The 27893-nt window shown below is 42.6% G+C and overlaps 1 protein-coding gene across 1 annotated transcript in view; it reads right to left on the bottom strand.

Annotated features, from left to right (window-relative positions):
- Positions 1-27893, bottom strand: part of EPHB1 (EPH receptor B1) — a 449527-nt gene that overhangs the window by 27641 nt on the left and 393993 nt on the right. The window contains exon 12 of the mRNA XM_061167645.1: positions 22713-22928. Coding sequence (XP_061023628.1) covers positions 22713-22928 — 216 coding nt within the window. The remainder of the gene's footprint in view (positions 1-22712; positions 22929-27893) is intronic.

Raw genomic sequence — 27893 nt, 5'->3', positions numbered from 1 at the left:
TTCCAAGCATGACAAAAGAACATTTGATCGGCTTATGGAACTAGCTTTGAAAATATTCCCTTTGTCAATGACAAGTGCTGGCCTGGTGGCTAGAGTTGGAAAAGGTAATTTTGCAGCTGTGGTAGTACAGACAGGTTAAGATAAAAATCATCAATGAACGCTAAAGATGAGGAAGAGAGAGTGGGGATTTTGATGAAGAACAGGGTATTTTCATAGCCTCACTGTCTTCCCACAGACTGCTCATCAGTTACAAGAGAAAAAATATGTAACATATATTGCATGTAAATATACACTGGAGAAGTTGGAGAAAACCTTAAATGGGTGATCAAATTAGTAAGTCCAGTGAGGGGGCACATAGGCATGATGTGTCTTGAGATATGATACTTTAGGAAGAACACACATCACTTACATAGACTGTGGCCAAGAATGTAGAAACTGAATCTAATTGTGATGAATACCAGAAAAAACTCAAAGGAATAACGTTCTATTAATGAGAACAAAAGTGACTGTACTCTTTAAAAAAAAGTCAATGTCATCAAAGACAAAGAAAGACAGTGGAAATATTCCAGATTGAAGGAGACTGAAGAGATATGAGGGCTAAGCTCTGACCCTGGACTGCAGGTCCTGGAAGGCAGTCCCTCTTCATAGAGACTAATTTGGAGAAAATTAAAAATCTTATCCATAGTGTAGGTGTCTTCATCAAATTATCCAAATAAAAATTTCTCTGAAATATCTTTTTCAAATGATCAGGTATCTAAAGAAATTCTCTGACCAAATAATGGCATTTCCTTTTGAAATTGTTCCTACAGAGAAGCCAGTGATGAGTGCCTCCAAGCATTTTTATCATGACTTCAATGTAGACAGTAAAGAAAATACAACATGGAAAATAACCTAGCTTTGATGCTTCCAAAATGTAATAAAACTTCCCTGAATCTTCCTTAAAGACTGATAGTGGGCATGATCTGAAGAGTCGCTTTCAGGCCTGAAAAAATATTGATATGATTGGTGGAATAAAAATATGGAACACATAAAATGACCCATTGTCATCAAATTGGATGATCTATTGTCTTCAGGTACTGTACTTGTAGTGGCCAATCCCTTGTCTGAAAGGAAAACTCGGTAAGAGTTCAATCTAAAACAGAGTAGGTGTGTGGTTGAAGCTGGGTGGTAGTCTAAACCTAGCTAGGTTTCCCCATCTTCCTGGCAAGGCCCCAACCCAGTTCCTATAAATTCTAGGACACGGAGCTGACATTATTGACCATGTGAGTTGAAAGGCATTCTAGTGACTCACATTTTTTTCTTTCCTTTGATTCACATGTATATTCTAACATAATTGCTTCAATTTTGATCTTATTAAGAATTGCAAAAATATTATTTGTTGCAAATGGTTAGGCCCAGTGATGGTTCAACTATTTCTTAAGCCTAAATGAAGCATATGCTTCCTGTAGGTGACTGAATGGACTCTAATATCTTAATACAGGCTTTTTTTCCTATAATGTCCTATATATTTTTTGAAAAAACCTTACAGTCTGCAAAATTGCACAATAAAACAAAAGAGACTATGGGGAAAAAATTGCATTTGGAGAAGACCACTCAAAATATAACAAAAATACAACAGTCCTAGTAAAAATAGCAAATAGGTAAAGTAAAATCTGCATTTGCACCAGTCAGTTGACCCTTTGCAATCAAAACCTGGATTTTGTGCTTCTTCTTTGGAAATATAGGTCCTGGGAGGCATTCCCATCCCACAGAGATCAGTTTCATTAAAATTAAAAATCTGACACATAGTATAGACTTATTTATCCAAAATATTATAATTTAACATAAAGGACATTCTTCCATAGTCTTCTCACCTTTTTGTCTCAGCTTTATCAGGTAGCGAAGTAGAAAATATGGTGGTTCTAAAAACTACTAAACCAGCCACTACTTGCACTACAGAAAGACTTTTCTGTTAATTTCAACTTTTTTCTTAAGGTCTTCTTATGATGCTAAGGTTTTTAATTTTAAGAAACCTTGCCCCTCATTGCTTTATGACATGAATATCCCAGGAAAGGCTCATATGAAAGCCATTATACTGACATTGTTCCCCCGTTAACCAACCACATATTGAGTGAGTTTGCATTGAAGAAACAAATGCTATAAGAGAACAGCTATATGTCCATTTCCGTTTTTATGAGGAATCTCAGAGGAGGCGAGAGCAAATGAACATTTATCAAGGATCCACTGGGTACTCTACTGGACACTTGGTATATTTAAAGCCGTTTGATTTTCACAGTCATACCTTATTAGAAGTGGGTTCTTACCCTTGTTTTATAGATTAGAAAACAGGTTCATGAAGTAAAAATCTCACCTGGTTTACATCATATATTAGTAGCAGATCCTGGATTTGTACTTCAATCTCATTGGCATCCAAGTTTGTACTCTTTATATTACATCAGTCAGATTTTAATGCAAGGATCCCACCATTTGCATTATTAACTGAATGTAACTTTATTGGAACAGATTTTCTTCCCAAATCAGGTAAAAATATTTCACTAAGATTCAAAATAATTGATTCTATTTCATCGACTTTTATAGTAATTTGTATTTTGTTACATTTTATAGGACTTCAGAAATTTATTAAAACACTTTCAACACAATATTTTTCCTTTGATCTCTATAGTCAATAGTTATGTGATATAGACAGAGTACAATATCCTGTTCCCATCTGACAAATAACAGAACCTCAGAGAGGTAAAGTGACTTTTACCATAAGTTAATAATTTGGCCAGGACTCACCATGTTTTCTGGCTAAAAATTCAGCCTTGTTCTTATAAATGCTGAGGGGATCACCCTTCAGAATTATCTACTGTGAAGCTCTATGCTTTGAATTGTTTGTCATTAGAGCTATTGGACCGAGTTATGCTACACGTTTTGAAATGTGATGAAAACATTGAAAAATAAAGCAAGGAAAAATAATTTTAGTGTGTGTGTCATTTAAGATAATGATTACTGGTAGAATGATGCATATCAAAAGCCAGTACAAATAAACAACAAAAAAAAACTGAATAATGGATTTCAAATGATGATGTATTCTAATTTACTAAAATAATTTTCCGATACTGAGAACTATTGTAGAAAACTAATCACTATTTTAGAATAATAGAACCATAGCATGTGTAATAACAAGTAATTTAGGAGGAACATAAGCTCCCTTAAAGTGATACTAAGGAACTAGCCCTTCCCCTTGCCCAGGCTTTTGCTCCCACCTTTCACCCCATTCCATCCACTCCTGTCCCAGTGTTTCCTGGCCAAATCTCTGCCCTTCTAATTTCTCCAGGTAGAATATCTAACTACAAAGCCATTTCATACTATTTTATCAGTGATGATGGTTTAAAAGCATATGAACTCACATTGCTGGGCAATGGAGGATGGAGCCTCCCTGGATTTTCTGCCATCCTCTACCATCCCTGTGCATGCTCAGTTGCTCAGTCGTGTCTGACTCTTTGCAATCCCATGAACTGTGGCCTGCCAGGCTTCTCTGTCCATGGAATTTCCCAGTCAAGAATACTGGCGTGGGTTGCCATTTCCTTTTCCAAGGGATCTTCCCAACCCAGGGATCAAACCTGCATCTCCTGCACTGGCAGGAGGATTTTATTTTTTACCACTGAGCCACTGGAAGAGATCCTTCAAGTGTGCAAAATCTCTTCCAAAGAAGTTAAAAAAAAAAAAAATGATGATGCCTAAAGTCAAGGCCCCATGGCCACTCCTGGCTAAGTCATGGGCCAGAGCCCTGGGGCGTGTTCTCAAAACATACACCTCTAATAGTCAAGAAGTAAAAAGATGTGTGCAGACAAGGCAGGCATCTTGTCCCATCTGGCATGGAGTAGCAAGATGTGAAGCTGCTGGGTCAGGCCCAGGCAGAATTGGGCTGAGGCTTTGCATGTTAATAGAAAACTCTCAGAAGGTTAATGAACAGAAGGTCAGCCTTGCTCTTGTCACTTGGGTCACCTTCTCTCATTTCTCCCCACTGCTCAGTTCCTTGGCCAACAAGAGAAGAAAGGAACAAAGATCTGACAGGTTACTTTGAAAAGCCAGTCACTGCTGACCAAGAAAAAAAAAATATCCACCTCCAAGAAAGAAAGAGTTGGCCAGGAGGAGAGGCAAGCAGCTTGTAACTTACAAGCTGAATCCATGGGCTTTGAACTGTTCTTTATGCCTTTTTCCCTCTTTTTTATCAAACACCCAGATGGCATGTGTTCTCTAAGTGAGCAGTATTAGTAGAAGTCTCCACGGATCTTTTCACCAGAGTCTTCTTTTTCCGTTTTGTACTCTCTTACTTTCTCACAGGAAAAGGGTTTCCTTGAATGCTTTTGTGGGAGGATTAAAATAAAATCTTCCCTCTGAAATCCTCCCCACATATTCCCCCGGAGCTAGAGTATATGCAGGATGAGGCAGCCAACTGACCTGTGATCAGCTCTCTGCCTGCTCTTTCCCTTTCTCAATTTGCTCTCTCTTCCTCTTACTTACACTCTGACTCACTCTTTCTTTTACCTCTGGATCTATAAACTACTCTAGAAGACAGCTCCTTGACTTCCTTTAGATTTTTAAATTCAGCTTTCCCAGAGGAGACGTAATATGCTCAGCCTTGATAGGGCTGGTTGAGTGACTGGGGTCTTTAGAGAATCACTTTTGTTTCCATGTGCTCTCAGAGAGCTGGATGGAAGGGCCTGGTTTTCCTTTCTTGGATAAACACCTTGTCTTCTAGAGATTCGCTAGTCCCAGAGGCCTCTCTGTGAGGAGACTCTGCCCTGGGCAGGGCTCATGAATCAAGCCCTCTCAGGTCCTAAATGCCCTACTAAACTGGGAGCAAGCACCTCCCTGTCCCCAGTACCAACTTCTCTAATGACGCAGAGGAGGCCTGCAGAACTAGGGGGAGATTGCAAAGACTCCAGCACCTCCTTCTTAAAAGGACACAGGTCATTAGATTTAGGGCCCACCCATCTGTACTTGGTTATATCTGCAAAAACCCTATTTCCAAATAAGGTCACACTCACTGGTACTAAGGTTAGAACTTCAATGTAACTTCTTTTGGGGAAATACAACGCAACTAATAACAGGGTCCTTCCAGCGCTAACATGCCATGATTTTACTGGCCTGCACACCCTCTCCCCCAAACCAGCCTGTTTACAAGTTGGGAGCACACTGATGCACACATTACTTTCTGACCTCTCCCATTCTGATCTGTTCCCCTTTCTGGAAAACCCTCAGCCTCTGAGCCCTTGTAACCTTATTCATTTACCCATCCATTCATCCATCCTTCCATCTATCCATCCTTTCATCCATCCATCCTGTAAACAGTTACTGAGTACCTTTTATGTGCCCAGTTTTACTGCTGAATTTGCCTCTAACTCATCCAGAAACTTACTCCACCCCTTCTCTCATCTCAGCTGAAAGCCATCTCTCTTTTCTCTAAGCCATGGCTCCAACTTGTATTTACTAAGCATCCAATCAGGAAAGTAAGCTTGTATCTTGGTGAATGATTTACAGATACTACTGCCAATCAGCATATTAAATATAAATAACATTTATTCTCCTTCCCTAGCAGAGGTCCTTGGCTCTTGCAAGGAATCAATGATCCTTGATTGACAGCTTCACTGACTTCTTGACTCACTCTTTGGGACTTCAGCTGAGAAGGTGAAATCTGGCTCTCCACCCTCTGCTGGGTGTGCTTCAATCCAGGCGCCCTCAGGTTTCAAGCCTTCATTTCTGCATAGGGGCCCCCAGCCTATTCCCTGAGGGTCTGGGTCAGGGTCTCATTTACGGCTCCTCCTCTCTTCCTACCCCCAGTCCCACCCCTAGATCGCAAAGGCTGGAGCAAAGCTACTGGGAGCCCACTTGTGTGGCTCATGGTCCTATCCCATGAAGCTGACTCACCTCTCCTCACCATTCCCACACCATCCCTTTTGAAAGTTTTTCTTCCTGGACAGCTGATTCTCCCCCAGCTGTGCTATGCACCAGCTTTCCCAGCACTCTCCTCCCCTCCACACCCTGACCTTGCTGGGATGGTCCTCATGGGGCCCTGGCTTCACTCTTTCCCTAATGAACACCTTTCCACCTCTGAGTTTCAGGCCAGACGTTCCTTCCTCAGAGTATGTAACACATGCTTGATATCTGTTTCATCATGGCACCTAACAATTGTAATTATAGCATGCAACTACTGTAATTACATGATTAATTGCATTTGTTGTTTAATATCCATCTTTTTTGCTAGGAAGGAAATTCAAGGAGCTCAGGAAGCATCTGTTTTTCTCATTGCTGTATTTTGTACACAATAGGTGCTTAATATGTGTTTGCTGAGAATGACTGGTGGAGGCATTGCAGGGGCCTGCACTTTCCTACAGGTGGCCGGCCCCTCCTGCATGATGACAGGCATGATGACAGGCACATAGGGAGGAGGCTTTTCCTGGCTGAACCCACACATCAGGCTCAGAGCAGAGAGAAGTGCTGGCTGAGAAACCTGACCTGGGCCTCGCTCCACTCCCCAGGGTACGAGCTGGCTCAGGCTCTGAAATCCCATCCTGATTCCACTCATGCTAATAATACACTGGCCTTACTAATAATAATTATGCTGAGTCTTTTTCAAAAGGGCATTTCAGTCAGGGCCTAATATCCCTAACTGAGCATCTGGTGACAAAGTGATCCTGGGAGAGAGAGCAGTGGAGCAGGGGCAGGGTTGCCGCTGGAAGAAGAGTGATGTCAGTGGCAGAGCAGGGGCTAGGGAGGCGGCACTTGAATGATTCAACCCTCAGCTTAATTAATGCAACTGGGGAAAGTCCAGGGGACCGGGATTCAGTTTTATTCTGGCTGCAATTAAAGCGGTTCCCCTCTTTTCTTTCCTTGTTTTTGTTCTTCTGCACTTTGTCATCCACCCAAGAGAGAACCTGTTACCCTAGTTCAATGATTGAAAGATGAGCAAGGAATCATAATTTGAAAATGGCCTCCTGAGGGAAGCCTGGGATCAGACCAGGAGGAGAAGTATGATTTAAATGCAAAAACTGCCAAGAAGGGTGAGGAGAAGGGAAACTGGACCTGAAGTCACTGGGCAGACAGCCAGCACACCTTTCTCATTTGGAAGGACTGAGTTCCTAGCCTGAACCCAAAACATTAGGCAGAGGGACAACCTTCTTAGAGGCAACTTCTGAAGGAGAGACTGCAGAGTGCAGACGGAGGGGGCTCTCTCCTGGAGCCTGGGAGGAGTGATTGTCTCTGCGGTAATTTTCTGCTTTCCAGCATCTTTTAAGTATTAAGTGCACTATATAACAAACAAAACAACAGCAACAAAACAAACAAAATGACCCCCAAACAAAATAGAAGGCTTTAGCAGTATCACTGACTTCTCAGTGGTAAGGAAAGGAACAGCCTAGCCCTTGCCCCACAGCAGCTGGGGGGGTCCGTGTCTGCATGAGTCTGTCTCAAAGTAGCCCTGGGGGCCTGTGTGTTCCTCTGTGTCTTTGATTGTGCTAGGGTATCTATGTGTGTATATTGCACTATACCTGTGTAGGTGCCTGTCCACACGATGTGTGTGATACTGATGGAAGTCATTCACCACAGGCTTTAAAAAAAATTCACATATACATTCACACACACTATTGAGAAAAGAGGAAGCAAGGGAATTCCAGAAAAAAAACAGCTACTTCTGTTTCATTGACTGCCCTAAACCTTTGACTATGTGGATCATAACAAACTGTGGAATCTCTTAAAGAGATGGGAATATCAGATCATCTTACCTGTTTCCTGAGAAACCTGTATACAGGTCAAGAAGCAACAATTAGAACTTTATATGGAACAATGGACTGGCTCAAAAGTGAGAAAAGAGTATGACAATGCTATATATTGTCACCCGGTTTATTTAACTTATACGCAGCTTACATCATGCGAAATGCTGGGCTGGATGAGTTACAAGCTGGAATCAAGATTGCCAGGAGAAATATCAACAATCTCAGATATGCAGATGATACCACTCTAATGACAGAAAGTGAAGAGGAACTAAAGAACCTCTAGATGAGGGTGAAAGACAATTAAAACTCAATATTAAAAAACTAAGATCATGGTGTTGGGATTCCCATCACTTCATGGCAAACAGAAGGGGAAAAGGTGGAAACAGTGACAGATTTCCTCTTCTTGGGCTCTAAAACCACTGTGAATGATGGCTGCTGCTAAGAAATTAGGAGACGACTGCTTCTTGGAAGGAAAGCTATGACAAACCCAGACAGTGTGTTAAAAAGCAAAGACATCACTTTGCCAACAAAAGTCCACATAGTCAAAGCTATGGTCTTTCAAGTAGTCATGCACGGATGTGACAGCTGGACCCTAAAGAAGGCAGAGCACCAAAGAATTGATGCTTTCAAACTGTGGCACTGGAGAAGACTCTTGAGAGTCCCTTGGACATCAAGGAGAGCAAGCCAGTCAATCCTAAAGTAAATCAACCCTGAATACTCATTGGAAGGACTGATGCTGAAGCTGAAGCTCCAATACTTTGACCACCTGATATGAAAAGCCAACTCAAAGGAAAAGACCCTGATCCTAGGAAAGATTGAAGGCAGAAGGAGAAGAGGGTGATGTAAGATGAGATGTTTGGATAGCATCACTGACTCAATGGACGTGAACTTGGGCAAGCTCCAGGAGATGGTGAGCGACGGGGAAGCCTGGCATGCTACTGTCCATTGGGTCACTAGGAGTCAGGCACAACTTGATGGCTGAACAACAACACTATTGATACTACGGGGATCCCAGGTGGTGCTGAGTGATAAAGAACCTGCCTGCCAATGCAGAAGACATAAGAGATGTGGGTTCAGTTCCTGGGTCAGGAAGATCACCTGGAGGAAGGTATGGAAACCCACTCCAGCATTCTTGCTTGGAGAATCCCATGGACAGAGAAGTCTGATAGGGTATGGTCCATAGGGTCATAAAGAGTCAGACATGACTGAAGTGACTTAGCATGCACATTGATACTATATATAAAATATAAACTACTGAGAAACTACTGTATAACACAGGCAACTTTGCTCAGTGCTCTGTGATGATCAACACAGGAAGTAAACCCCAAAAGGATGGGATATATGCATATGTATAGCTGATTCACTTTACTGTACAATGGAAATTGACACAACATTGTAAAGCAACTATACTCCAACAAAAATTAATTTAAAAAAAAGTTCACAGAGGCTTCCTATTTTCACCTAGAATCCCCCTAACCATTTGTCACCCATGAGGGCTGGAATTGCACCACTGGCTGCTGGTGAACAGAAAGTCTGGGCAGCCTGGACGCAAGACGGCTGTGCTCCCAGCTTTGCCCTCAGTCCCCCGCTGGTTCAAGGACAGTGATACAGGTCTTCCACTCCTTCGGAGTGTGTCCAAGCAAAGGCGGTCTCAGACTGGTTTGTGGTACCCGCTTCCCCTGTGCAGGGTGGGCTGAGGACCTGGCATGGGGCAGGGGGAGGGCCTCTAAGGCTGAGGCTCTGACCCCTCCATTGATTTTCTCTGTCAGTTCCCTCTTTGAAAGTCTCCCAAGCAGGTTCCTAGAGAAAAAAAGACTCTCCATCTCAGACATGCCCCTCAGGCACCCTGGACAACTTCCCTTCCTTAAGCACTTATTGACTTAAAGAAGATGGAGGCTAAACAAGTGCAATGTACAAAACCTCTGCGCGCTGAACTTCAGTGGCTGGACAGTAACCATGTCAATGAAAATGATGGAGATGTTAAGTCATGTAAGTTTGGTGCTGTGGCATAGAAGAATCTCAAAGCTGAGGGTGATCATCAGTTGGTCTCCAACTCCTCAAAACCAACCTCAGGATCTTCAGGACTGATTTAATCAGTTACGCTTCTCACCCCCACCCCCACCCAAAAGAGAGCTGATGAATGGGGCAGGGGTGAGGCATTCAGATCTGGGAAATGGGTTTTAGGTGGAGCAAAGTAGCAGGGTCAGATAGGGGTGCTGAGACCTGGAGGCATATGCTGGTGTGGGGCTCTGTGGTGGGGACACTCACAGGTGTGGTGCCCTCTCTGCCTTCTCAGACACAGGTGATGCTGGACTAAGGCAGGGGGGCTCCAGTTCCTGCAAAGACACAGTGCCCAAGGGTGGCCCCAGGACCTGCATACTCCCCGGGGCTTGGGGAGAGAGGAAGAGGTCTAGGATGGCTGAAAACACATTTTCCTTCCTAGTTTAATTGGACAGGGACTCAGTATCAGATTTACTCTGATTTTTGAAAAATAACTGACATGTCTTGCAACATAGGTTTGTGAGGAAATTTATGCTTTCTCAAACAGTTTCAATGCAGACATTCTAAAAGTGCGGTCCAGAACTAGTGGTATCAGCATTATCTGGTTCTTGTATGAAATGCATATTCCTGGGCCCTATCTCAGGCCCACTGATCAGAAATTCTGAGTGCGAGACCCAGAAATCTATGCTTTCCTAGCCTTCTAGGGCATTCTGGGGCACAAGGAAGTGTGAGAACCATGGGTTTTATTTTTTAAGATTTTTCTTTTTTTTTACGTGGACCGTTTTTAAAGTTTTTATTGAATTTGTTACAATATTGCTTCTGTTTTGTTTTGATTCTTTTGGCCATGAGGCTGTACCCCCTGCCTTGGAAGGTGAAATCTTTCAAAATTCTTCCATGCCGATCCTGCCACTAGGAACCTCAGTTTTCCTTTTGAATATCAGCTTTTCCTGGGTTTCTAGAAGCTCTCTGCTCTACTGTTTTCTGTTTTGGAATGACTCGGAAGAGGGAAAGTCACAATCTTTTTCACTAGTCAGCCTTGACAATGTGTACCTGGGTGTCTTTCTGTGGGGTATGGATTCTGAGAGTCTGGAAAGCCCTGGTGGCAGTTCCCACAATTATTGCAGACGCTGTGACCAGGGCAGGACTTGCATTAGGGGTTGTTTCCAGTTTATCATAGGGAGTTGTATGAATCTTATAATTCTTACAAATCCTGTTTTAGGGATGAGGAGACCAAAGGCTATAGGGCATAGCGTTAGTTGCTCAGTCATGTCCGACTCTATGACCCATGGACTGTAGCTTGCCAAGCTCCTCTGTCCATGGAATTCTCCAGGCAAAAATAGTGGACTTGGTTGCCATTCCCTTCTCCAGGGGATCTTCCCAACCCAGGGATTGAACCTGAGTCTCCTGTATTGCTGGCAGATTCTTTACTGTCTCAGCCACCAGGGAAGCCAAACCCTGCATATTCCTACCATGTTCAAAGAACCATTTTGCCACCCCAGAGTGGGAGAGAGTTCTAGAAAGATCTTTTTGCCACCTTCCCAGCCCACATTCCTGAAGACATGGGCAGCATATCATGGAATAAAGGCCAATTTTTTTATGAAAGGAGAGGCCCTAGAGACTTCAGCGGGAATCAATCATGGCTAGAATGGATGCTGTCTCCCAGAAACACAGTGAGGATGCAGGCTGTGGCTAAGGTGATAAGTCACGGGAATAATGGGAGAGGACAAGACAAGGGTCCCGCCTCCATGGTGATGGGTGACTGAAATTCATCACAGGGGAACAAGGGCCTCTGCATAGCACACGTGGAGCAGATTCAGGAAGAGCCCTGGGGCCAGATGCTCCAGAGATGGCTTCAGGGGACAGACTCACCCTTGTCCCGCAGGGAGGGTGGATCCTCCATGTCCAGTGCCCCCGGGGTGGGGGGCACTGTGTCTGACACAGACGGAGCAGATTCTAGAGGAAGGGGCCCAGCTGAGCCATCCCAGAGTCCGACTTCATGGAAAGCAGGGGTGGCAGTAGGGAGTGCAGCACGTGAGGGAGAGCTGGGCAGCCCAGATGTGGGCTGGCTGATCACCTGAGAAGATGGATTCTGCTTTCTGCCAGGAAGGGCAGATACCCAAGAAGCAGCTCTGTTTGAGGTTCACAGATGGGGACAGAGCAGGCAAGGAACGTCAGCTGACATTTGAACAGAGAAAGCCAGAAGGAGGGAGGCACAGGCAGGCTTGGACAGAAGGGAGCCTCAGAAAAGCAGAAACACCAGAAACACTCTGGGAGCCAAGGCTGAGACAAGAGGGCTGAGAGGCAGGCAGAGCAAAGGGGAAGGGGCTTGGGAAGATCAGAGGCACCTTGAAGACAGAGTGCACTTCACATAAAACAGGGAGGCCTGCAGGGAGCAGCATTGAGGGAAGGCCTGGGCGGGGCCAGAGACTTCCTAGAGAGAGAGCCTGGGGCTCTGAAGGATGCGAAAGTTGACACTGCTTTAGCAGAAGGAGCCTGGCTGAATACTAAGGAGCTCACATACTCCGAATACTCTGAATACTAAGATTCTGCTCACAAAGGGATGAGATGGTGCCTCTTCCTACTGATCAGAAAAGAAAGCCAGGCATGCTGGAGCAGAGCTTTTGACTTACCCAGCAGAAAGCTGCCACACAGACAGTGTCCGTGGAGCCCTGTGAGGGCTCTGTCTACCAGTGTGGGCTGAGAAAGGGTGAAGGTCAGGTTTGTGAATTGTGTTTGTGAGCCCCAAATACAAAGAGTTAACCAAAGATGTGGCACTTTCCCTGATAATGAGTGCCTTTTTGTGCTACTAGTATGTGACCTGTGAAGTCAAACACAGAGTAACTCAATCTGTGGTCTGTAACTCAATCATGGTGTCATGGACTAAATGTACATGTCCTCCCCAGATTCATATGAATTCATGTTTATATTTATCACATAACCTCCAATGTGATGGTATTTGCAGGTGGGGCCTTTGGGAGGTAATTGGGTCTAGAGGAGGTCATAAGGGTGGAGACCCCAAGATGGGATTAGTGTCCTTATAGGAAGAGGCAGCAGGAAGAGGAAGAGGAGCCAGAGCTGCTTGCTTTCTCTGTCTCTTTCTCTGCCTCTGACTCTCTCTGCCATGTGAGCATAGAGCAAGAAGGCTGCCAACTGCAAGCCAGTAAGAGGGCTCTTGTCAAGACTAAATTTGCCAGCATCTTGATCTTGGACTTCCCAGTCTCTAGTTTCTCCAAAACTGTGAGAAATAAATGTTTAATGTGTAAGCAACCTAGTCTATGATATTTTGTTATAGCTGCTTGAGCAAACTGAGACACATGGAAATGTTATTTTTAATACCCATAACAGCATTCAGACATATACCTGCCAAAAGGAAAGTGGTGCAAATTGTACAGGTGTTAGAGCCCAGCTAAGCTCATTGATCTGTCTCTCTGGAATGTTAGGAGCAATTCAGAACTCCTCCCTGTTTTAGTGGGCTTATTTCAATCATAAGAGCACAAAGGAGCAATTCTATCTGTTCATTATACCAGGAGCCTGATGGGAAGGAAATGCTCCTGGGGCTAGAAATAGCAATTTAAAACAGAGAAGGAAGACCTGGGGGGAAGCATGGTAGAGAATTAAGACAGAATAAGAGATGAAGGCTGAGGGTCTGGTAGGAAAAACTAGAAAACTTTAATAGCTATGACTGAGGTCTTCACTTATAAAGTAAAACAAGATGTGTTAGAAGCTGACGATGTTTAAAGATCTTGAAAGAACTGCATAAATAGGGAACTTAAGATGGAGCAGAGCTGGCTTAAGGGCTATTTCATGGATCTGCTGATTAAGGGTTATTAATAAGCCGAAGGTTCCACTTCTAGTGTGGAGGAGTATGCCTCTGACAAACAGATACTCTGCAAATTAAAACAAAATACAAGAGAAGAGAAAAGGAAAGAAGAAAAAAAAAGAAAGGAAAAACTACCTGAAGGTTCCAGAAACTGAGCAGCACAAGGTAAGTCTTACTTTTTGCAGTTTTGCCGTGGGGCAGCTGTCCACCCAGTGGCTAAAGCACTAATGGAAAAAAACCTACCATCTTTCTGGCTGATGAAACCAAGGGAAGGAGTCCTGGATAATCAGGGATGCTGGAGAGCTGGGGAAGAATCCCTCAACACAAGACAGCCAGGGAAATGGAATTCCAAATTCTGGGTGTAAACTTTCCTCAATTCTATGGCTGACTCCTAAACCATGCAAGCATAAGATAGACTGAAAGCCACAGGAACTGAGCTGTTGCCCACTGCAGACATAATAGAGTCTGCAGGTTGAGTATAACATGTTAATTTCCTGCTATATCAAAAACATCAATACTCTTTGGGTCAATGTTACAGAATTCAGAGTCTCTACATCACATAATAACATACACAACACATGTAATCCAAAACTACTAGACATACAAACAGCCAAAGAAATGTGATCCATCTTCATGGGGAAAAAAGATGCCAACCCCAGGATGACCTAGATTTATGATAGTGGTTACTATGGCTGTGCTCAATGGGGTAAAGAAAAATATAGTTATGATGAGTCCTAGAAGGAGGGAAAAGGGGACAGGAAATAATATATGAAGAATTATGGTTGAAAAATTTCCAAATAATAGTGAAAGACATAAATTTACAATTTAAGAAGCTTAGAGAATCTCAAAAAGATAAATTTGGCGGGGGGTGGGGGGGGGGGTGGCGGGGAGACATTACCAGGCACATCATAGTCAAGTTAAAAACAGAAAATAATGGGAAAATCTTAAAAGCAACCAGAGAAATATATATCCATCCTAGGGTAACCCTGAAAATTGTGAAGAAGTAGAGCTGAAAAAATACATAGACAAATGAAAGTTAATAGCCTGCCCACCTCTGCCTAAAGATGGGGTAGTGGCAGTGATGCAACATGGCCTGACCTCCACATCGCCCAAAGGCCAGCAGAGCCAGTTGGCAAACATGACACTTCTTTTCTGGATCTTTGGGAAGGAAAGGGGAAAGAAAGAAGGAGAAATAGGCTTCCTGGGACATCACGAATGACCTAATTTGAGTAGGGAGTCTGGCACACTGTGGGGCCAGGGAGAGAGCCCAGGTGTCCCAAGCACTGGGCTCACAGTCCAGAGACTGGACTGAAGGCCCAAAGCTACACAAACAGGCTCTGTGACTGAGTGGCTCATTTGATCACTCTGGGCCTCAGATCCCTACTCTGCAAAGTGAGGGGGAAGGATTGACAGTAAATTCTTAGTAACTGCCTCTCTAGAGGAAAGGGACAGTTGAGCATTCATGCTCCTACTTTATTTTTGTGTGTTTGTGTTGTTCACTGTTGAGCTTCTTCATGCTCAGAATGAATCCCTTTGCCCTCTCTGTCCTCTCCTGAGTCAAATACATTTACACCCCCTGTTTTGATTCTTGTCTTTATGCTGATGACTCCTCAATGCACATCTCATTTGGACTTCTCCCTCACGCACCAAACCCATAACCAGCAGCCTATTCAGCAGCTCTACTTAGCCTACAAGCACATAAAAGTCAAAATTTTCTAAACAAGAGTCTTTCAAAATTTTGCATCAGAATCGTCCGGGAATCTGTGCCTCTGTGCTCCTTATTAACTCCAGGTAACCCTGATACCCACCAAAATTTGAGAAATACTTATTTAAACTAAACCCACAATTCACTCAAAACCTGCTATTTCTCTAACCAGTTCCTTTCCAGCATCCCCGTTCAATCAGAGAACGGCACCACCAGCCACCCAGAGGCACAGTCCAAGATGCAGGTGTCATCCTTGGACCTCTGTCACCCTCACACCCAAGCACCACCCACTGTCAAGTCTTTTCCATGTTTCTCTCCCGATTCCTCTGGGTTTCATTCACCCCCACTGCCCTTAGCCTCCTAATACACATTGCTTCCACTTTTGCCATCTGTCCCCCACATTTGAGTCATGGTAAATGTTTTTAAAATATATTTTATTTTTAAACAAGTTTCAATATCTAGAAAAGTTTCAAGATTACTACCAAAAATGCCTATACACTCTTCATCAAGATATTCCATTCAAATTCTTAAAAATTGTCACAGAAATGCCCTAGAGGGATCATCTATATTACCCAGTGATCATGCCTCTTTAATGGCCTTCAATCTGGAACAGTTTTTGGTCTACTTAACTCTCATGACTTTGAAATTGCAAGATCATAGGTTAGGCATTTAATAAAGCATATCTCAATTTTAATTTTTCTGATGTTTCCTCATGTAAGACCCAAGTTATACATTTTGAACAGAGTATCTGAAATGTTATGTTCTTTCACTGCATCTTCTTAAGTGGCACAGTGTCTGTTATTGGTGGTGTGAACTCTAAACGTTTGATTCAGACGCTGTTACCAGATTTCTCTGTAAAGTTACTCTCTCCTCTTTTGTAATACATATTTTGGGGGAAATACTTTGAGGCTATGTAAGATCCCCATTTCTCTCTCCAGTTTCACCCCAAGTGCAAGCATCCACTGATGTTTCTTAACTATTAATCTGATGGTCACCAAATAGTGATTTTTCTACTAACATCATTCTTTCCACTCTTCTCTTTATTCATTTATATTCATATCAGTGTTAACTCCACAGTTCCTATCTTATTCAGTAGATTATAATCTGCTACCATCAGTATATATTAAGTTCTAAATTATCCTATATTTGGACACTGGGAAGTCCTTCAAGCTGAGTATTGTGTTGTTTTGACATATTACCATTATTCTTTGAGTACTTTCTTACTTCCTGGCACAAAACAATGTACATACTTCCTCTGTGTAGGCTCTGGAAGGGGCCATTTAGCTAGTGAGTCCTGGTTGCTTTTAGTATATAACAGAATATAGAATCCAAGATCTGAGTGCCAGGTGTATTTTTTGCTACATGGGTGCCATTGTTTGAGGCACTCTCAGCTCATATTTATTTATCTCTTTTTATATTGAAAACCACAAGTTTCACACTGATACCTCCAATTCCAGTTCAATTTTTCTAAACAAGGAGAGGCTATTTATTCAACAGCAACTTTGAAGACAAAGCCTCAGAAGTCTGAGGGGATACATTTTCCCTATTTCTGCTTCAGTTCACATAATTCATTCTAGCTTTCATGCTTTCCATATTTGTACCTCCTTTTCCAAAAGCTTCCATTATCTCCAATATAATTTTCATATATATATAGCTTATATATAGCTAATATCCCAGTCATATTGGGTTTCCAGCTCCCTCACCTATGAGTCTCAATTCCTGCTAGGGTTTACTTCTCTAGGTCAGGACATCTACCTAAACTGGACCTGCCAAATGGCCTTTTGGAGAAAGAAAGAAGGAAGGAAGCCAAGAGAGGTTTTTTGTTTGTTTATAAAGAAGGGAGGGAAGATGTTGGAAAGAAAAAGCAAGAGGAAAAACCAGGCTATGTTTCTAAAATGGAAATTAATCACCTTTGGGTCATGTGTGTGCATCTGTGTACACGCCTCTCTCCCCCCACCCCTACCCCCATACACAGAATGCCCTCTCCCCCCACCCCTACCCCCATACACAGAAAGACTGCTCATTGCCCTAAGGCAGTGAATTCCATCACAAATGTCCAGGAGGCCCCATCTCGTGTAACTACTGCTGACCTCACTGGTCAGTTTCCCTTCTTTATCCAAATGCCAAGTACAAATGTCCTCTCTCAGCTCTTCTAAAATTCCACCTTCCCTATTGACACAAGCCCTTTGTATGTACTGCTTATGTTTCTCAGTTCTCTGACCTACCTCATGCATTTGTTTGACTTATTCTTCAAATCTCTGCTGGAGCCCATCTCCTCTGAAAGCTCTCCTTAATTCCCCTAGATCTAATAAGGCTGTTTTTCTTGTGTATTATTTTCTTCATGCTGTCACAGAACACAGTGACTCTCATCTCAACTGTCAATTATGCACTTATTTGTGTATGCATCTGACTAAGCTTCCCTTTCCCCATTCAGTTGTGAGTAATGTGAGAACAGTAATGCTGTCTCTTTTCAATCCTAATTGTGCCTCCAGATTGTAGCTCAGGATTGGCACATAGTAGATGATCAATAAATATTTTTCATGTGAATAAACTGCATTTTTAGAAACATAGTTTAGTTATCAAACATGATAATTTTCTCCATTTTGAATAAAACGAAAAACATGGAACAATAATATGGTAAAATGGATCCTGAAAGCTGTTAGTTTTAGGAGTTTATAAGCTTCATCATTTAGAAGAAACATATACAAAGTCACAACAGATGATCTAAATAATGTGTACAGGACAATAACATAGGAAGCTTTACATCCAAGAAACTTTCAATGTAAGGCATATACAGATTCTATGTTTGGCTCACATTATATGACTCAAGGTCATCAAAATGTCAGTCTTTCCAAATGTAGAATAGTGTTCCATTCAAAATTCATATGTGAGTATATAAACTAGGTAGTTTTAGGTAGATCACTAGACAAAGTGATCTTAAGCTGAAAGAAAAGACATTTGAAAAGAGCCAAGAAAAAAAAAAAAAAGAAAGAAAAGAGCCAAGATTTTTGAAAGAAGAATGAAGATACTTCAATTTATCCAAATAGTAAAACTCTTGCTAAAATTAATATAATCAGAATAATAATATCAAAGTAAAACTTGATAAAGTTACTATAATTAGAATAATATGGTTGGGTATAAGAGTAAATAAATTGACCAACAGAGGAGATTTTAGAATCAAAACATAGTTTATGTAAGGAACTTAACATATGATAAGAATGACATATGATCCAATAAAATATAGAAAATATCTTCAAAAATGGTGTTGATATAATTTTCTATATTTACCTGCATAAAAACACAATAAAAATATATGTCCTAACATATTCAAGATCATATTTGAGAATAGCCCTGGTGTCTGCCAACAAGAGAATGGATAAATAAACATAGACTGTTACAGTAATTAAGAAAAAACTACTGCTTCACTCAGCAACAGGAAAGGATCTCCTACTCAGAATGCTAAAAGAAAGCAGTCAGGCATGAAGAGCATCCTGATTCCATTTATGAGGAGTTCTAGAAGAGAAAAAAGAAACCTATAGTTGAAAAAAGTCAGAACAGCAGGCACCTCTGCATTTGGGACAGGGGAAGAACATGAGGGAATTTCCTGGTATGATGACAAAGTTCTCTATTTTGATAGAATTTTGGGTCACATAGTTGTATGCATTTGTTAAAACTCTGTAAAGGTACACTTAAGATCTGTGTACTTTTTTATATGCAAATTTTGCCTTAATCAAGGAAAGAAGTATAAAGAAATATATATATTCGCATTAAAAGACATATGCTAAAGTGTTTATGGGTGATGTGTACTAATGTCTACAACTTATCTGGAAATGTATCAACAAAATAGGGTGGAGTGACAAATAGACAGATTAAATAAATAGTTACATGATAAATCAAACCTATCAAGATAACAAAACAGTATAGGAAAATTTAAAAGGCATTTTATAACCTTGGGATGGACAGAACTTTTAGAATAAGCCAAAAAATCCAACAAGTAGAGAAAAAGATAGATATTTTTGACCAAATGAATATGAACCACTTTTGCAAGCGAAAGGGTATCATAAATAATATTAAAAAAAAGTGTATTCTTTTAAATACAAAAAAGAATTGTACCGGGACTTCCTTGGAGGTTCCCAAGGAATTCAGTGGTTAAGAATTTGCCTTCTGATGCAGGGGACATGGTTTGATCCTTGGTCTGGTAACTAAGATCCCACATACTGCAGGGCAACTAAGCCTGAGTGCTACAATGAAGACGCAGAACAGACAAAAAGGAAAAAATAATGGAATAAAATAATCTTTATAAAAAAGAATTGTATTTTTTTGTACAGGAAAACGTGAAGGAACTAATTGTATCATATATGGCAGAAAAAGGGTCAATATCTCTACTATAAAAAGAATTCCTATACATTTCTAAGAAACCAGAAAGTAACCCAGTAGAAAAATAGGTAAATACATGTATAGATAATTAGTGAAAGAAGAAACATGAATCCCAATAACTATGCAAAAAGATCTCTAGCAGTCAGTTGAAAATTTAATTAAAACAAAACAAGTTATCATTTTTCATCTTTGGATTAGCGAATTTTAAAAGATTGATTACTTCCAATGCTGGTGAGGATGTTAGAAGATGGGCACCATACATCTCTAGTGGAGTGTGAAGGTTTACAAACTTTCAAAGTAGCAACCTGGAGCAAGAATCTCCAAGAGACACACAAGACACAGAGAAACAGGCACAGTATGAGCCCATTTTTATAAAATAAAAAATTTCTTTTTGAACAAAGATAAAAGTGTGAAAGCAGACACATCTAACTGTTGAAACTGATGCTTCAGAACAGGAGTTGGTAAACCATTGCCTAAGTACCAAATCTGGCAGGTCACCTGCTTTTTTATAGCCCAGGGGCTAGGAATGGCATTCATACATTTTTAAAGGGTTACATTTTAAATGGTTATATAATCATGTACATAATATCCTCATTTGGCCTCTTAGCCAGCAAAGTCTAAAATATTTTCTTTACGGCCCTTTAGGAAAAGTTCACCAAACCCTGCTTTAAGGGAATTGTAGGTTCTTATTTATCCTTTTTTCTTCTCTGTATTATTCTGACTTTTATAATAATCAGGTATTGTTTTTGCAAGTTTAAGGGATATAGCTGGTGGGTAGATTAGGAAGATCAGTCACTTTTGATGCTGTTATGAATGGATGCATGAAGACAAAAGGAAACCAAGGAGACTCATTAGCAAGCTACGGTAACAGTCCAGGTGAGAGAGAATGGTGCTTTGGAATAGGGTGGGGTCACAGTACAGATGTGAGAGTTGGATCATAAAGAAGGCTGAGCACCAAAGGATTGATGCTTTCAAACTGTGGTGCTGGAGAAGACTCTTGAGAGTCCCGTGGACACCAAGGAGATCCAACCAGTCAATCCTAAACAAAATCAACCCTGAATGCTCATTGGAAGAACTGATGTTGAAGCTGAAGCTCCAATAGTTTGGTCACCTGATGCAAAGAGCTGACTCATTGGAAAAGATCCTGATGCTGGGAAAGATTGAATGAAGGAGGAAAAGAGGACAACAGAGGATGAGATGGTTGGATGGCATCACTGACTCAATGGACATGAATTTAAGCAAACTCCAAGAAATGATGAAGGACAGGGAAGCCTGGCATGCTGCAGTCCATGTGGTAGCAAAGTCAGACATGTGACTGAACAACAGCAGAGATGAGAAGAAAGGAGCAGACTTTATAGAAACCTATAGGAATAGGGTAGGGCTTCTCTGGTGGCTCGATGGTTAAGAATGCCTGCCAATACAAGTGATACAGGTTTGATCCTTGGGTCGGGAAGATCCCCTGAAGAAGGAAACAGCAACCCACTCCAATATTCTCGCCTGGGAAATCTCATGGACAGAGAAGCCTGGTGGGCTACAGTCCACGGGGTCACAAAAGAGTCAGACACAACTTAATGACTAAACAACAACAACACAGTATTAGTGGAAGGACTGAACTTGGATGGAGAGGCACAGACAGAATTCAAAACTGATTCCTAGGTTTCACCATTAGGAATGGTGCAACCACTGAGTTGAAGAGATGGGGGAGGAGATTGGAGAGTAAATCAAGAGCTCCATTGAGGATCTGTTAAGTTCTAAAGGGAATTGTGTGAACTAGGCAGTTGGACACAGATGATTATAGCTGTTCAGGCTGTAGAGGAGGAGGCTGAAATAGAAATACAAATTTGAGAGTACACATCATGTTGTAGTTATTCACTTATCAAGTTGTGAAACTTCTAGCTTTCTGGAAGTAATGGAGACAGAGAAGAGGACTAAGGCAGGACATAGATGGGCTCCAGGCTAGGCATTTACAACTGGCCTCCTGTTTACAATTCATGGGCAGGAATAAAAGTGGGCTTCAGGCTGGACACTTACAACTAGCCTCCTGTTTGCACTGCCTGAGACAGAAGATAGGTGGGCCCCAGGTAGGCTTTTTCAATCAGTCTCCTATTTGCTCTCCAAAATGGAAGTAACAACAGAAACAGGGAAATAGCCAGGCTTTGTTTCTTGTGGACACCTTAAAATAACCATCATGGAAGGAACAGAGAAGGGCTAAATTTTGAGTAAAAGATCAAGAGATCACACATTTCTCTCCTTGGGGCAAGGGAGACACTACACATGAGCAGAGAGATTCTTTGGGGGTCAAAAGTCAGGGGGTGGCAGCTCATATTAAGTTTTGCTTCTATCCTCCCAGCCACTTGTGTGTTGAAATCTATCTCAGCTGAGGAGTGCATGAACACCTAGGGAAGGGTCACAGAGTTCGGCCATGTGTCTTACTGCATGTATTCTGCTTTTGCAAAAAATGTTTTACTCTTCTCTTTACCTTCTACCTCTTCATCAGAATTCTTTCTTGTCAGGGTAGGTAAGGACTGGAGATTTAGGCTCTAGTCACACTTCTGTGGTCTAGTGGTTAGGACGCCTGGTCAGGGAACTAAAGTCTCATTTCCAACTACCACTCACTACTGCTGCTTACTGCACGCTACCACTAGCTGCTGCATGTGCCCCAAATCAAGACCAGGAATCCACCTGATGACACAGTGCTCAACCCAACTGGAGCCTGCTCCCTGTAGATGATGTCTTTCATGCCACTGACCAAATGTTTGGACTCCCCCAAATCATCCTTTTCAAAACATCCTCTTTCATTGGCCAGGAGCAGCATGGCTTCAGAGGAGACACCAACACTTCCTCACAGCCCATGCCCTAACATTTGCCTGAAAAACCAGTGGCTATCATTTCTCCTGGATGAATGGTCCACCCGGCATTTGGCTTCCCCAGAGGAGAAATGAGCTCTGGTCCCAGTCCCTCCCAGTATGCCCCACCATGGGTCCCCACTATGTGCAGCCACTTTTTACTCCTGTCATGCTTTGACCTGAAAAGACCCAGAAGGACTCACCAAGGAGCTGGTGTAGGTGGGATCTGAGGTGTCATCCTGGAGGTAGCGGGAGAGGCCAAAGTCAGATACCTTGCACACCAAGTTACTGTTGACCAGAATGTTCCTTGCAGCCAGGTCCCGGTGCACGTAGTTCATCTCCGACAGGTACTTCATGCCCGCGGCGATGCCCCTTAGCATCCCCACCAGCTGGATCACCGTAAACTGTCCGTCATTTTGCTGTAATAAGACACCAAAGGCATCCAGATCAAGACTGGCTTCAGTGGTGACAAGGAAGCCAAGCTGCCGGGGTCCCACTGCTAGTCACTTCTGTCAGTGCTGGACTAAGCTGCTTCCGCCTCCTCCCAGCCCCACTCCCATTCTCTTACCTCTCCTCCAATACTCTGACTTCTTCCAGCCAAGCCTTGTGGATTTCATCTTCAAGTTACATCTCAAAGCCAGTCACTCCTCTCAACCTTCACTGCCACCATTCTAACCAAGTCATCTTCATCCATCACCTGTAACAGCCTCCCTCCACCTGCTCCCCTCTGAAATCCATTCTCTAAGGGAAGTTAGAGCCATCCTTGTAAGACATAAATCCATTCATGTCACTGGCTGGCTTAAAGCACTCTACTGGCCTCCCATTGCATTAAGGGAAAGTGCCAATCTCCTCAGTTTGGCCCACAGGACCCCAGGGGATCACCTTATGCCACTTTCTCTTGTACTCCCACGCTGAAGGCACAGTGCCTGGTGATGTTTCAGTTCGCTCCCTGGCCAAGCCCTTCCTGCCTCAGGGCCCTGATACAGGCTCTTCCCTCTGCTTCTCCCCCACAGTCAACACCTACTTGCCTCAGATTTCCACGTAAATGTCACCTCCTCAGAGAGGACGTCCCTATAATCAGTCCCCCCACACACATAACTAGCACTTTCATATTACTATCTTTCAGTGCATGCTCTTCCTTCCCTTCTTAGCACACATCAGAAGGTTTATGACATGTGTGTATGTACGTATGTGTGTATGATATGTATGTGTGTATGGCTATGTGTCTGCATGTCTCTGCTGCTCTGAGATAAGAAGTCTGCCTCCTGTAGTCACCATAGCACTCCCAGTGCTGACGACATTTGAGTAGACAGATGTAGCTCAACAAACATTTGCTGGATGAGTGACTGGTACGTTACTTCCTGGCCCCAGAATTAAAGGTTAAGATGTTTTTCTGGACGCTGGGATAACACATGTGCCTCAGAGGGCTGGTTGGTCAGGAGAAGTGCATGAGCCATATCTGGCTTGTGGACCTTCCCAGCAAATGAGAGCTGTTGCTGCCCACCTCCTGCCAACCTGAAGCGGTGTCTTCTTTCCAATAAGTTTCTTACCCGGCTGACCTCCCTCCTCCATGGTCACACGACAGCTTGTCAGTGAATGAATATGTACCTTCCTCCACCTCCCCAGAGTCACTGAGTTTGGACATTGTCCACCCGGGTTACATTGGTGGACCCTGGACTGTGATGCCAAGAACACATTTTCCCAATCAGTCCAGCCCCAGCTGCTCCCTTAAGTGCTGTGGCTTATGTAAGTAGAGCATGGTCCAGGCATTGAGGTGCTCTGGCTGGGGGAGAGGTGGGAGGAGGCAAGATACCCTGGGTTAGTCTAGTTACTGCTGAACACAAACCTTGGACAAAGCAGCCTCTCCCTCTGCCCCAGGGTCCTCCTGTGAAATACAGGAAGCATAAACAATGTGAGGAGCTCCCATGTACTGTGCATCTACAGTCTGTGAGATGGCATACAATGCACTCACATGCATTATCTCACTAATATGTATGGGACACATCACTTAGGCATGTGGTTCTGCAAAAGTACTTTTCTACACAAAAATAAGTAAGGAAAAATAAAACAGCTGTTATTAAAATGTTACACATTTTTTTTTTATTCAGGAAAAAAATCCAACAATTGAAAAGTTTAACAACGGTGGCATTAATTGTTGAAGACTCTGTTCCTCATGCAAGACGGCAAGTCCGGGGAAGGTTATGCCCCTCGGTCAATTGAAGGAGTGAAGCAAACTGGCCCTCCCTCTCCTCCTTCCTGAGCACATCTCCTCCACCAGAAGGAGGGCCCCCCAAAACACACTGAGTCCGACACACTCCAAGTTTCAATTTCTCACTCAAACCTTAGCCACCTCCCAATCTGCCCAGAACGCTTTCCCTGCAATATCTGCTTCTAACCAACTCCAAAAGAAAGTGCAGGGCCGCTTTTTGGAAACTGATTGGTTTTTAGCACATGGTGCCCATCTGCCAGAGCTGGATGTGCTGTGAGTGATGCAAATCTTCCTTACTAATGAACTTCACTCCACACCTCCTTAAGAAGCTAGCCCTGCTTTCCCCAGCACCATCATTCTCTAAGTGGGTCTCTGGGGATCTGCCTCCCCAGAAAGTTGTCATGCAACTTTCCTATATTAGAAAATGTATTTCAGCCACAAGCCACAAGGGTCGATTTTTTTTTTCAATTCAGTTTTGTTACTTCTCCTCTGTAAGTGGAGACAACAATGTGGTTAAAAATAAAAGTCTCCCTACAGAAGGCCACTTGCAGACAGATGTTGGGGAGGGCACTGATGGTGGCTGGAAGCAGTTCTGCCAAGAGCAGCGTTGAAAGCATTTGCAGATTTGTGTCTGTGTTTCCACTTTAAGTCATTAAAGACTTCGGTGAGCTGCTTCAATTCTGATTTGAATATTCAGATCAGTCATCTTACAGATTCTGGTGTCAACAAAGGACAAGAAATGGTTAACAGTCCAGGCTTTGGAGCCAGACAAATCACGGTAGATCTGGGCTCCATCTCTTACTGGCTGCATGCCCTTGCGTAAGTTATTTAACCACCAGAGCAGTGATTACCACATTTGTAAAATAAGAGTACAGTGAATCTCTATTCCTTAGATTTGAGATTCAAGGTTAAATGAGATAATACACACAGAGGGACTGGCTCAGTGCCTCATGAATACTAAGACAACAGCCACTACTGCTGACATTATCAGTAAGGCCATAATGTCTTAATAACCAGCTCTCCCATGAACCCCAGGTGCCTGGCAAGAGACACAGAAGACACCTCAGGCCAAGACTGTAGGTTTCTCCTGGCCTCTTGGGTGTGTGGGGCAGATATCTTAGAATGCCTGTCCTCAGAGAACCTAGTTCACTGAGAATTCAGAGTTCAGCAGGTTGGCACACCCACTTGAACTGTCAGTTAGTCAGTCAGTTCAGTCGCTCAGTCGTGTATGACTCTTTGCAAGCCCATGGACTGCAGCACGCTAGGATTCCTTGTCTATCACCAACTCCTGGAGCTTGCTCAAACTCATGTCCATCAAGTTGGTGATGCCATCCAACCACTGCATCCTCTGTCATCCCCTTCTCCTCCTGCCTTCAATCATTCCCAGCATCAGGGTCTTTTTCAATGAGCCAGTTCTTCACATCAGCTGGCCAAAATATTGAAGTTTCAGCTTCAGCATCAGCCCTTCCAACGAATATTCAGGACTGATTTCCTTTAGGATGGACTGGTTGGATCTCCTTGCAGTCTAAGGGACTCTCAAGAGTCTTCTCCAACACCACAGTTCAAAAGCATCAATTCTTAAGCGCTTAGCTTTCTTTATAGTCCACTCACACATCCATACATGACTACTGGAAAAACCATAGCTTTGACCAGACTGACCTTTGTGGGCAAAGCAATGTCTCTGCTTTTTAATATGCCGTCTAGGTTGGTCATAACTTTTCTTCAAAGGAGCAAGCATCTTTTAATTTCATGGTTGCAGATACCATCTACAGGGATTTTGGAATCCAAGAAAATAAAGTCTTTCACTGTTTCCACTGTTTCCCCATGTATTTGCCATGAAGTGATGGGACCGGATGCCATGATATTAGTTTTCTGAATGTTGAGTTTTAAGTCAACTTTTTCACCCTCCTCTTTCACTGTCATCAAGGGGGTCTTTAGTTCTTCACTTTCTGCCATAAGGGTGGTGTCATCTGCATATCTGAGATTATTGATATTTTCCCCAGCAATCTTGATTCCAGCTTGTGCTTCATCAAGCCTTGCATGTCACATGATGTACACTGCATATAAGTTAAATAAGCAGGGTGACAATATACAGCCTTGACCTACTCCTTTCCCGATTTGGAACCAGTCTGTTGTTCCATGTCCAGTTCTAACTGTTGCTTGCTGACCTGTATACAGATTTCTCAGGAGGCAGGTCAGGTGGTCTGATATTCCCATTTCTTAAAGAATTTTCCACAGTTTGTTGTGATCCACACAGTCAAAGGCTTTGGCATAGTCAATAAAGCAGATGTTTTTCTGGAACTCTCTTGCTTTTTCGATGATCCGACTGATGTTGGCAATTTGATCACTGGTTCCTCTGCCTTTTCCAAATCCACCATCTTGAACATCTGGAAGTTCATGGTTCATGTACTGCTGAAGCCTGGCTTGGAGAATTTTGAGCATTACTTTGCTAGTGTGTGAGATGACTGCAATTGTGTGGTAATTTGAACATTCCTTGGCATTGCCTGTCTTTAAGATTGGAATGAAAACTGACCTTTTCCAGTCCTATGACCACTGCTGAGTTTTCCAAATTTGCTGGCATATTGGGTGCAACACTTTCGTAGCATCATCTTTTAGGATTTGAAACAGCTTAAATTTCTATCACCTCTACTAGCTTTGTTTGTAGTGATGCTTCCTAAGGCCCACTTGACTTCACATTCCAGGATGTCTGGCTCTAGGTGAGTGATCACACCATTGTAGTTATCTGGGCCATGAAGATATTTTTTGTATAGTTCTTCTGTGTATTCTTGCCACCTCTTCTTAATATCTTCTGCTTCTGTTAGGTCCATACCACTTCTGTCCTTTTTTGAGTCCATCTTTGTATGAAATGTTCCCTTGGTATCTCTAATTTTCTTGAAGAGATCTCTAGTCTTTTACATTCTATTGTTTTCCTTTATTTCTTTGCATTGATCCCTACGGAAGGCTTTCTTATCTGTTCTAGCTATTCTTTGGAATTCTGCATTCAAATGGGTATATCTTTCCTTTTCTCCTTTGTCTTTAGCTTGTCTTCTTTTCTCAGCTATTTGTAAGGCCTCCTCAGACAACCATTTTGCCTTTCTGCATTTCTTTTTCTTGGGGATGATCTTGATCACTGCTTCTTCTACAATGTCATGAAACTCTGTCCTCCAGGCACTCT

Source organism: Dama dama, chromosome 19, assembly GCF_033118175.1.
Source record: "Dama dama isolate Ldn47 chromosome 19, ASM3311817v1, whole genome shotgun sequence".
Taxonomy (NCBI): Eukaryota; Metazoa; Chordata; class Mammalia; order Artiodactyla; family Cervidae; genus Dama; species Dama dama.
The sequence above is the reverse complement of the archived record's forward strand: the minus strand, read 5'-3'. Positions and strand labels throughout refer to the sequence as shown.